The 13009-nt window shown below is 38.0% G+C and overlaps 1 protein-coding gene across 5 annotated transcripts in view; it reads right to left on the bottom strand.

Moving 5' to 3' along the window:
* USP22 (ubiquitin specific peptidase 22) overlaps nucleotides 1-13009 on the bottom strand; it is a 113284-nt gene that overhangs the window by 57607 nt on the left and 42668 nt on the right. For 4 of the 5 annotated variants that reach the window (XM_075515323.1, XM_075515326.1, XM_075515327.1 and 1 more), the window contains 2 exons: nucleotides 1998-2111; nucleotides 1413-1457 (listed from right to left, as the gene is read on the bottom strand). In XM_075515323.1, the coding sequence (XP_075371438.1) occupies nucleotides 1413-1457; nucleotides 1998-2111 (159 nt within the window). The remainder of the gene's footprint in view (nucleotides 1-1412; nucleotides 1458-1997; nucleotides 2112-13009) is intronic. The other variant, XM_075515328.1, reaches the window with a different exon arrangement.

Genomic DNA, 13009 nt, shown 5'->3' on the forward strand with positions numbered 1-13009 from the left:
CTCTATTATTTCTCCCATGTATGTCCCTTTCTCGTTCTTTAGATAAATTTGCAGGGAAACATATGATTTCACAATGAAAAGCCATAAAACAAAAGATCCTATGCCATGACTTTAAAGAGAAAATGTCTATATTGTGTACTCCAGTAATTTAAAGTGTATTGTTGTCTATTCCTTCATTTTATATCTTCATTGGTCATTACAGATTCGTTCTCCGGGGACAGAAAATGCAATGTGCATATTCATATAAACATGCATTCATATATATATATATATATTTAATATGCCATTCATTAGTCAGTTAACCAGTACAGAACAGGTTTTGTGCCTGGCAGTTCCTCTCGGTGACTCTTCCCTTCACTGCACAACTTTGTGATCCATGACGACAAGATGAACAATCTTGTAGCTGTAATTACCCTAGAACATAAGCTATAGCAGCCTGACGTCCACTGGAGAACAAACTGGCTGCATCTCAGTCCAGAAGGCACAAATATATAATTTGCTAAGGACAACATAATTAAGAAATTGCTCTTTGAATTTACATATTCAAACGTAAGGAACTGAGGGGCCTTCCTCTTCCACAGCATCATGAAGTGTTACGTTGTTGTAGTTAATTCGGTGCCCAAAACAAGGCAGCTTAGAAGGTTTTGAAGGAGTTTTCAGAAGAGGTGCATAGCCTAAATGAAAGGTTTAAAAACCAGTTTCCTTTTTGTCTTGCTTTGAAAACCAGTGCTTTGTGCTAAAGCTTTTTAAGCTGTATTTTCTTGTTCTAGGACTCACTGGCAATCTCGCTATCCTCCTTTCCTCTGACTCAACTCCCTCAAAATGGGGAATAAGCAGAAAGTAGAATGGAATCTGTAGTAGGAACTAAGTAAAAGCAGCTACACTTTCAATACGCCATCAGAAAAGCTCTAGTTAATACGATGTTAGCTGCTATTTTTAAAATTGGAAATGAGGTTAAGAATGGTTTGAAGTCATATCAGCCCTGACTAAGGCTGTCACATTGAAACAGGATGCCATGGATTCAGTAAGAGACATTACTAGACAGAAGTCATCTGTCTTCAAATACAGGCTTTCCCACTTTAAGAAAACATACCCCCTAGAGGCCACTGGAAATGGAAGATGACAAGCTTTTATAACTGATGCTTAAAAACTACTCAGTTAAAGGTAAATGCTACTTCCTTTCCTTTCCAAAAAAAGGAGAAAAGGTTTGTTTTGGAGTAGTTCTATCAAGGAAAGGGCATATGAAATCAAGTCTGCTGTAATTATGCAATCATTGGAACATATCCAAACAAGAGGAAAACAATTTGCACGATAAAACTGGCATTCTTAACTGTGATTCATGTCTAAAATGGCAGGATAATCAGCAAAGGGACGCTTGTTAGTGAAGTGCGTCGCCAGCCCACGCCTCTTACCTGTCATTGTACACTGGTAGTGAGAAACCACTGTTGGGGTGAAGGCTAAAAAAGAAAAAATTAGGGAAAGCAAACTGAATAAAACAAATGTGTGTACATATATTTGTGTGTAAATATTTCTACATAGAAACTGTGCGTGTACCATGAAAGCACAGGTGTGTAAGTAAGCTGGCACGTTCTATTAAAAAAAAAAAAAAAATCACACACAGGGGTGGCATTTCATGTGCGGGGAACAGATTTATTGCCTGTATCACCTAAATTAGCCTAAAGGAGCAGACTGTTACATTTTCTACCTCATACAGATCTGACTGTGATATTATGCAAGTTTTGCAGGATTAATGTTAGATATTTTTATATTTTTTGCAATTAAAAATAAAATATTTTTGCTAAAATTAGGTGTGGCGCACATGTTAAACTAACAGTCTAACTCGTGGAAAGTAATAGCTAGACATCTCTCTCTCCCAAGGCCTGCACTACTATCTCTAAAGAGCTCTTTCTTCCCCTTACTGTTTTTTGCCATTGACAAATGGGAGGGACAGGTATGATTAAAAACAGAAACAAGAAATTCAGGCAGGAAAACCAAACCTTGTAATTTCCAAGCTTTTCGTTGTTCTTCTTTGGCAATTTGTTCCATGTCTTTGTCGTATATGTAATCTTGACACATAAAGCAGTATATACCCCCATACAAAAGGTCTATGGCTGCAAAACAGAAGGGAAGTTGGGGAGGAGGAAAAAAGATGTGAGTTCATAAACTAGAAGACATTTTAAAGCAGGCTTCCAAGTCAGGCACTCTTTCTTCTCAACAGTCCACAAAAAGTAAAATCTGTACCTTAGAATCGGGGGGGAGAAAAAAAAGTTTTTCCAGTTAGAGTATGAGTTATTCAATTGCTTCTGGCACAGCAAGAAAACTGTGCAAGACAACAAAGCATTAGCTGCCTTCAAGTTGTTTGTAATTCACAATATACCTTTCAAAGACATAAGTAACCAAAAGGCATAATTACAGTGACTAAAATACATGCAGAACTAGTACTGTAAGATTTGATACCTAAGTTTGAATTGTCTTTTTCTAAGACTTCAGTAATTTCTATTCAAAGCTATTAAAATTATTAGAAAGAACCTATCCAAATGAAAGCTCAAACAGAAGACAGCACTGAAACCTCAAAAATACTTGTCCAGGGGAATGGTTTTTCGGAGTAGTTTATTCCACAGGTTACATGTCTCAATTTCTCATTTCACAAGCCCTTTTAAAACAGACATATGAATGCTGACCAACGTTAAAAATATTTTTCTTACACAACCCTAAACAAAAGAAAGCCAAGAAATGAAGTAAAACAGCTAACTGGGAAATTACATTTTGCTTCAACATATACCAAGGAAGAAGAAAGTGCAAACTAATCGTAGCAAACTGCTGATTTTCAGTACATAGATATGGAAAACAGCCACAATCAAAGGAAAGTTAAAAAAAAAAAATTCAGTGGGCACTAACAAATTCTTAGCCAGCTACTAAAATCGAGTCCGCATCTAGCAGACAGCTGAGAAACTCATCACCATTCTCCCTCAAGAGTGTATCCTCCATTTATTTTATTTCCAAATTCCTTTTATTTCCAGATAAATAGCATTATTTAAAAAAAAGAAAATCTCACTACAGTGGAAACTTGTTTCAAACAAAGGAAACCATTACCACATTAGGTGGCCTGCAAGAAACAGCACTGAATTACTCTGAAGTCATGAATAAGCCAAACCGCACGCCACGCAGCAGGAATTCTGCTGTCAGTCTCATCAGGCAACCAAAGGTGAAGTCTTTGTGCTCTCCCCCGTTAGTGGGCCAGGCCTTGGTAAGGTTGGTAAGCTTGGTAAGGTTTCTTTCTAACCACATCTCATCCATCCTTCACAGCTTCTACCCCTCTCCTTTAGTCCTGTGCACCCTTTTTTTTCTCCTCCTCTTCTTTCAAAATCACTTTTTCAATGATTATGTCAAATTGTTTGTTACTTCTCTTACATAAGAGAACAATTACTTTAAACAAGTTCATATAATGTCTATTGGCTGTCATCTTGCTCATGTGCTTCATTACTTTCTTCTTTTGTTTTGTCTATTTGGACCACAATCGGTTTGCAGAAGAGGATAAGGACTGCTTGCATTACTTTGTGTAACGTCCAAACACCAGACTTTTTACCCTGGTGCCCAGATGACTTAATAAACTCCTTCAGCAAAATATCACAAAAGGGGATAAGAATCTTAGCTGCGGTGGAGATCAGTAACAAAACACTATGACATGGCGGGGGGAAGGAAAAAAAAAAAATCAATATTAAGCTACAGAGTATTAGAGATGTATAATATTTAGTCCTTTAACTATTGCACACCAGTTATGCACAGTTTTCAACAAAGAATTGTTGAAAATCATCTAAAGTATTGGTCTCAAAACACAAAACCAAATATTGCTCTCCATATATATATTTTTTTTTTTTTTTAAAGATCGCACAAACAGCCCCTCCCCAAATAATAGAACAGGGCTGGCAGAATATTAAATAAATAGGACCCTCTGTGAGCACTAATACTTTTAATCTACCATCAGAATGGGTAAGCATACATTGCACTCAGGGGATTCCTTACTTTTCTCAGCTTTCTGGATTTACATGCATGAGTGATGAAGTATAGATGTCAAGATCAAAACCAACAAGAGATCGCCTTACACAAACCACTTGTTCAGAGCAGAATGAATTTCTGGTGTAAAGAATCAGAAAGTTTAACAGAAACACTGGTGGAGTAAAAGCCGTAATTGGCCAGTACCTGATTAAGGACTCTTGAGAAAAATGTCCTCTCTCCAGCATACTTATGTGAACAACACAGTTGTATATATGCCAACACTTTCAATGTCATTAAAAAGACTGCAATAGGTTTTGGACAAATTACCTCAAGCACCAGTGACAAGGCGGCCATACAGGCCTGGTTACGGCACAAAGGAAGGGCAGGAGTTTCTCATGAAAGCCAAAACTCGGCTGCTCAGTTTCAGGATCCTAGGAAAAGAGTCCACTAGTAAAGTCTGTAAGTTAATTGTTTCAAATTAGTATAATTTGAATTTTTCCCTTGAGATGTACTTTAACCTTCTTATTCCGGTCATCTTGAGGTGAAAAATAATGTTTTCTTTAGGGCAAAGTACAAAATATCCACTACCAAGTCACTCTGGTGAGCCCCCATGCCCGCGGAGTTGGCCTGCAGGGCCTGGCAGGCACTGGGCTGAGGGTCCCCAACGGAGGAACCACTGAAGGGACTGTCTTACTGACAGAAATTCTTCCAAAGCAAGCAATTCATTAGTACTAACTGAAGTTACACCACACCAAAAGGAGAAAGTCCATGCAAAACTTTCTCCCTCAAAGGGCCCGGGGTGGGGGCGCAACACAAATTTCACCTCATTGTTAGCAACAGGCTAAAACTTTTTTAAAACTAAATTGCTGTGAAGCTCTACCCCAAACTGAGCCACTTGACCAGAAAATTCAATAAAAACCACTACGAGAGTAAAGTATGAGAATGCACACGTAACAAATTTCATCATCTGCGTTAGTATTTGGGGTCACGAAACTAACAGAAACAGGCCTCAAATTCATAAGGAGCTTGGGAACTACCAACCTAGAAACAAACAAACAACTAAAAAAAGGCCAAAACACACTAGCAGACTCATCTGAGGCATTGATCAACTTACATATTTGAGTTTTGGCCAGAAACTAGTGAGTAGACACATTAAAAGCTATTCACACTTTTCCCTTATCCTTTCAATCTCTATCAAGGTGATCACAGCCTTATCAACTCTACAAGTCACAAACCAAGTATACTTAGTTTTTATTTATTTATATATATAAATAAAAATAAAAGGCTAGTCCTGCTAAACGGTGATCCCAAGCTAGCTTCCACTGAAATCATTGAGAATCGCAGGTACTTACTTGTGGGGTGGGGGGCAGGGAGCGGAACCCCAAACTTCCTTTTGTTGCCAAAAATGTAGTGTCAGATACCCAATCTTGTAATAAACATTAAAACGATTAAAAACAGTTAAATATTGAATGTGGGAGGGATGGATAATGCTTAAGAGAAATGGTATTTTCTTCTCCTAATACTTGAGATAAAGCCATTCTATTCTTTAAGTACTTCTTTTTCTTCTTTTAAACCAGCAGCCAACAGATAAGTGTTTCTGTGGGCTGTGCTCTGAAGTCTCCAAGATGCCTACTGGCCCCATACAGATCTAGAATTTTAATGTTTAAAGGGACTGATTTGCCTGCAATCCAAACACGGCAAGTACCCAATAATATGCAGCAAAGCACTCAAACAAAACTAGGAGCCAAATCCAACTTCTATGCTGTACACTTGCCTCTGTGATAGTTTGGACTATCATCCTACATCAGCATGCAAATTCAAGCCAGGAAAGATGAGATGTTCAGATGAAGGAAAAATGTCCTAGTATCCCTGTGGGATCTGGATACCAAAAATGTTATTAACTTAATTTAGAGGAACCAGTCTGTCAAAACATTTTATGTTAATTTATTATGAGCAGAAGATTAACTTCAGAACTTCAGCTCCTGACCTCATTCAGAAATACATATATCATACACACACTACTTATGTATGTGTGCATGCACCCAGTATACTACAGAGGAGTACGCAGCATGCCTATGCTTAAGTTGCCCTGCACTTCCTATTATAAGAGATGTTTTGCCTTTTGTCAGTTTTCTCCCTGCCCTTCTCTGACTTTATAAACTTTAACAGTTCCCTTGTTTGTAGCAAGCCTTTCAAAAGTGGAAAGGATTAAATCCTCCTGGCTAAATCACCTTTTACTGATACCACAAAATATTATTCAGGTTTAAAGGAGAGAAATTGTTAAACACTCCCTACTCCCTGTTTTCTTCAGAAATTTGGGGGCACAATCCCAAAATCACAGCCACCAAGTTTTGTGTTGCTCCATATGAAATGATGCAAACTGCTTATAACTCATCTGCATATTCTCATTTGATCAACAATGGAGAGCTACCTCAATGCACTATTTTCAATAAAAGCAATAGTAAGATCCAGAACTGCACAGAAGTTAGTAGTTGGGTCTGAGGCAAGCAGATGCATGCAGAGCTGGCAATATGCAGGTAAATATTCAGGAGGTTGACTTTGAGGGCTAAGAACATTCCAGGTGTACAGAGAACTCTTCAGGAGTCACTTCTGATACTAAGAGGAGCTTTTGAGAGATGGCTTGCAGGAGCTCATAACTACCTGCACTTACCAGAGCAGCTCCTAGCAGAAGACAACTGCAATGAACAAATGCCTGCTGTCTTCTTACAAGTTCAGCCTGGCTCAAAGTTTGAGCTAAGCTATAGGAATGCCATGCTGGAATATGCATCACATAAGCAAATGAGAATTTGCCTGCAATACTTTGCACAATACATCCTAGAACACCAGATATTTTTAATGGCTATGAGGAATATTGGAGGTTCAAAGCTACACCCTATGGCTGACCTGTATATCCAAAATGCTTTCCTCCTCCATTTCCAATCAATGATCCTCTGGTTGACGCCACAAGAATGTTGTTATGTTGCAGAACAAAGAGTTTGTACTTTCTACTATCAAATTCCATCCCACTTTTATTACTGTAGTCAGTGAGGCCATTTAATTCTTATCACAGGACTACCTAGCCCTCCCCAGTATAAGCAATACCTCAACTTTGTGACCATCATGAATTTCATACACAGATGCAATTCCTTCTCTTCAGTTACTAGAAAATAGCAGTAAACCAGGACTGGTTCTGCTAGTAAAGTCTATGCGTCCAACACACTCTGCTTTCAGTTTATTCATCATCAGTCTCCCTTTATCCTGCCTCATACACACCACAATTATTACATTAATCCCTGTCACTTCTACCTCAAGTCATAACTTCCAAGAGGGCAAAATGTCAAATTCTTCACTTGATCTAGACAAATTAGGTCTAGTGTATTTCCTTTTTTCTAAGAAAATCAGTTATATTATCAAAAAGACATAGTAGTCTGACATGATCTATCTCTGACAGAACGAAAACACACTGTATCCTGTTTTCCATTTGCCTTCATCTCCTTAACAGACTTTTTTCAACACCCACACTAAGCAAAACATTAGAACAGAAGTCAAATCAAGAGGCTGGTAAAATGCCCAGATGACCTTTTCTACCCCTCTCTGAGCCTAGATGCAAAAGGGAAAACCAAACTGCTACTCCAGCACTGCAACACTCTGCATGGGAAGTGTTTTAATTGCCCCTTCCACACAGAGTATAATGAAAGTCTTAGCTGTTTACAAAAGAACTCAACTCTACTGCCATCATGCAGAATTAACACTGCTGTCAATACCTTCCAACTCAAATGAAAATTAAATAACTTTCTGTCATTCCTTTACGTAAGTGTTCTGTTTCTACATATTTGATTTCAACAGACAGATACATATTAACAGCAGTAACCAGATTTTTTCCTTTGACCAACTTCAAGTATAGAAACCAGCTTTTTGTCATGTTTCCCCTGAATCACATGAAAAAACTTCGTTATTTGTTTTCTAGGGGAAGTAGAAGCTTTTTGAATTCTACCAAAAAAATCCTCCACTTAATCTATGGACATTATTGTTATGCTCACGCACCCAGTTCCTCTCACCACAAATGTATTTATTGGACTGAACCTTACATCAGCATATACTTAGAAAAAACAGTTCCTCAACAAACAGTTTGTGATCTAATAAATATTGAATGTACTCTAACAGAACTAATTCTGAAATCAACCGTTTGCCAGTCTCCTTAGAAACTGAATGGTACTTCAGTCTTCCAACTGTTTCTCATTTAGTCTTTTAACCACTGAACCTCAGTCCTATTTCACCTACCTCTATTCTTTAACTCCAGAACAGGGCCTTGGAGCAGAGCAAGACTTCATCCAGAAACTGCATTATGTGCTGTTTCAGAGATACTATTCGCGTGTTAAGAGTGCATCTCTAACAGACAGAAGCATAACATGGAAATGCAAAAGTTGACTCCTTACCAAGGAGTTTGAATAGGTCTACACAGAGCTTTGATACCGTAATTGAACTAATCTAACTCAGAATGGTTATCTGCAACAGACTTTCCTAAGCCTCATGCCAGTGATTTTTCTTGCAGCTAAGTAAAGTGTATATATAAAAATATACATATACACATATATATATATTAAAAAAAAAAAAAAAAGGGGGGGGGAAACTCCCAAGCAAGGTTACATAAATACTCCACACTCAAAATCATCAATTTTGTTTTCTCATATGATATTCCCCCCAAAAAGTTTTAATCATTACGTAATAGAAATCAAATATTCACTCAGAGAGAATATTAAAACTGCATTTGCTGTCTGCCTAGGATTTTTCAGTCCCAACCAGGAAACTGATAAAAGAATCACTGCTACCATTCCAAGATGAACTCTCTACAGCACCAACCTCTCTTCTTTTAGAGCTACTGTTCACAGTCATCTTCCTGTTCCTGCTACTCTGGGACTAAGTTACTATGTATTTCCCTTCATTGAGCAACTGTAGAAGAGATAAGGAAGGGACCATGAGTTTTTACAAGGACAGAAACTACCAGCAGACAGATTCCCCAGGTGCTGGAACCCAATTTGGAAAGATTATACAGGAAGATGACAAAGTATGCTGATGGCACACATTCATTTAGAATAATCAAATATGAAGCTTGCAAAAAGCTCCAGAAGGATTTCAAGATACTTAGCAAATAGGCAATACCACCAAGAGTGAAACTAATCACTGCCAACAAGGTAGCAGACAAGTAACCATTACCACTCAGGAAAGAGTGTTTGCAGTCACTGAGTATAACTCAGTCATAGAAGTATTAACTAAGAATATGAGTCATTAGTATAGTAAACTGTATTAATCCAAAGAGTTGTCACCACAGATGGACATGTTAGAACTAAAAAAAAAAAAAAAAAAAAAAAAAAAAAAGTAAAAGAGTATGACGAGGACACTGAGAATCATACAACAGTTTCAATAAGAAAAGCTAGAAAGAGTTCAGGATCCTACAGGTTGGGAAAAGGAAACATCTGACAATATCAAAAAGATCAAGAATCCCCGAAGAGATCTATAAGGACTTTTTACTCACCATTTCTCAATTCCTCACAAAAGAAATACACAGGAAAGTTACAAGATCCATTACAAAGCAAACTAGAAAGACATATGCATTTTTCTTATGGCTCAGAAAAACCGTGGAACTCACTGCCTTTGCATGTTGTGGGTGCCAGAAAGGAACCAGGCTTTAACACTGGACTAGCTGCTGGAACACAAGCACCTAGAAGCAGTCTCCTGTTCAGAAAGTTTTTGAAGAGCCAAGTAGTAGAAAAAGGGAGAGTACAAGAAGGGAAAAAATGCTTAATAACTATACTGCTGCCTATTCTCTAAGCTACCTCTGTTGACCACTACCAGGTAGAAGGCTGGGTTTTTATGATACAGCTTCAGCCAGTACAACCACTCCAAAGAAGCAAAACATGTTTTATGAAATTGGGAGAAGAGGAAAAAAGGAAAAATTAAGGATTCTATATTATTAAAATTGCAACAGCAGAAACTATTTCCTGAAGTAACAACATCCACAGACTAAGACATCACTTTGCTTAGGCTGCTGGATTTCCGATCTGTAGCATCTATAATCAGATGTCTATTACAGTGACTTTGATTAAGTACCTTCCAGTTCTCAAGGAGGGTATGGACAGACAGCCCTCCCTTATCTGCTACTGACAAATCCTTCGCATACTACCTACTTTGACACAGACCATCTCTGAGCAGTCCTAGGACATACCCATGGGTGTTTATAAATGATATAATTTTCATGTATTGGGGGAGGGGGAAACGGATGTGTGAGGAATACCTACACAGTAAGAAAACAGCAGTGAAACTGAACAGGAAGAGGCTAGTTTGAATAGTCCCAAGTCTTCAAGGTCCTGGAAAGGTCAGTCTTATCTACCTCTTTGTAAAGGTTTTCACAACTGTATAAAAATTTTACATTGCATTAACGATTCCCAACCCAGTGGCAATATCAGCCTACCATGGTGATCGACTAACAGAGACTGTGCAATGCAGATATTAAAAAAAAGCAGCTCATATAGCTGGGTCTTACTTCACCTACCCGTCACCCACATCCACAACTCAAGGAATATATTAAAGTACAGTATTATTAATATACACTGAAAAGGCAAGCAGATGCAAGAGCACAGGTATCGCTACAAGGTCAGAGTTGCGAGTGTCTAATTTATATTGCTCAGGGAAGCAAAGATAACAAGGGATGTATTTTAAGAACACTCTGGACCATAATCCTGAAGCCTCCTGAAACATATAGCAGTTAGTTGCAAAAACATTGCTTCCAGTGCTCAGACAGCTGTTACAGCTGAAATCTATGATATTTCTTAGAACTGTGATTAAATGTGCAGTTCCTGCTAGTCTCCATGGAGACTGATGTTGGCTCAGCAAAAAGTCACCAAGTGTTTTAAAATAATTCCTGTTCGTTTTGAAATTTCAAAGCACTTAACTCGTTTTTGCCTATCAGATGTTATTTCCCCAACGAAAATTGCAGCAGTAAAAGCAACCAAAAGCACTAGCAAAACTACAAAAATATTTTTACAGCTCATTTCACATGCAGCTAGAAATTAAACACCAAAACATACATTAAAAAAAGAAAAAAGGAATTTCCAAAACTAGAAATCAAGCAGTCAGTTGTACAATCTTCACATTACATGTATTTGTGCACTGAGTACATTACATTTAACTGCAAAAGAATACTTTTTGGGATGGTACAATACTGTATTCTGTATTTTGGCTTGTATAAATAACTCTTGCCCTTTTTATCTAAAGGCTATTCCTTTTGGGAAGTACCTTATCTGACACACTCTTAATTGTCTAGTACTATGACAGTAACTACAGTGGCCTTAAAGCAAGAGTGCATCCTCAAAGCACCTCCCTCCTCTGTCCAGTTTTATTTTTCCTTTAAGGAAACAGCAGATATTTCACTGCAGCAGACACCAGCAAATTCTACCTTGCACAAAAATTAACTTGAAGAATTTAAGCTTCCCAAACACACAGACAAAACAGCAGCTCACAACATGTGCAATTATAAAGCTCTTTTTAAAAGTTTTCTGTAAATATGGTAAGTTTAATGGTAAAAATATTACAGTGTTTACACAGTATCCACAGATAAACAGGCAAATACTGCCTATGGTCTCAATTTAGCACTGTAATTTTTTAAACCTTAAACCTGGCCATAAACTTATATTGGCACAAAAGGTTTTTTATACATATATACACTTTACCAGAAATCCTTTGATAGAGTTTACCTAGAGTAATTTGTACTTCTGCGTAGGTAAAGATTCCCAAATAATTTCACCTAGTTAACTGACTTCAAAAGCTCTTTGAGATTATACCCTGTAAAAAGCAATTTAAAAAATTGTCATACAGAGTTGGTTTGTTTTTTTTTTCAATTTTCAAAGAACGGTTGTGGTTGGCAGGGACCTCTGGAGGTCACCTTGTCCAACCCTCCTGCTCAAGCAGGGCCATCTAGAGCAGGTTGCCCAGGACCATGTTCAGACAACTTTTGAGTATCTCCAAGGACAGACACTCCACAACCTCTTGGGACAACCTGTTCCAGTCCTCCATCACCTTCACAGTAAAAATGTGTTCCCTGATGATCAGACAGAACCTCCTGTGTTTCATTTTGTGCTTACTGCCTCTTGTACAGTCACTGGACACCACTGAAAAGAGCCCGGCTCCACCTTTTTTAACCATTCTTTCAGGTATTTGTACACACTGATGAGATCCCCTGAGCCATCTCTCCTGTATGCTGAACAGTCGCAGTGCTCTCAGCCTTTCCTCATACGAGGTGTTCCAGTACCTCCACCATCTTTGTGGCCTTTGCTAGACTCTCTCCAGTAGCTCCAATCTCTCTCTTATTGGGTAGCCCAGAACTGGACACAGAATTCCAGATGTAGCCTTATCAGTACTTACCAATTTCAGATGTCTTCTCATACTAATACATTTCACTTTCTTCTCCTGAACTTATTTAAAGTACAGCTATCTGTGCTTCAGTTTATAGTGAATATTGCTGCCTTCCTTGACATCAAGAATTCTGATCGTGTCACTCTCAAAGGCTAGCAACATCATAAACATTATGGATATTCAGTACTATTTTCCAGTACTCTGTTTTTCAAGGCATTTACAAACTTCAGCTATACCACCATAGAGCCTACATTTTTTTCTTTCTGGACACATATGGAGGAAGAAACTGTAACGATTTGCTGGTTTAAATAATCTTTTCCATAAATAGTAAACTTACACACCAATTTCTTAAGCACAGAAGTACACAGCACTGTTGGCCTTCTGGAGCATCTTTGTCTTCATGGAAAATACAGACAGTTTGTTCTGTAAGCACTTAGGATAACTTAAATGAGAATGGTGGCCACACTGGTCAAGAGAAAATTTATTCCATGAAATAATGCCTTTTTTCCTGTTTCTTATATCACTCCACCAAGAATGTATCTTCATTTGAAGAAAAATTGCGTTGTACACCAAGCAAAATTGTATACATCTTTCTGACACACCC

Source organism: Mycteria americana, chromosome 12 (genome assembly GCF_035582795.1).
Source record: "Mycteria americana isolate JAX WOST 10 ecotype Jacksonville Zoo and Gardens chromosome 12, USCA_MyAme_1.0, whole genome shotgun sequence".
NCBI classification, from domain to species: domain Eukaryota; kingdom Metazoa; phylum Chordata; class Aves; order Ciconiiformes; family Ciconiidae; genus Mycteria; species Mycteria americana.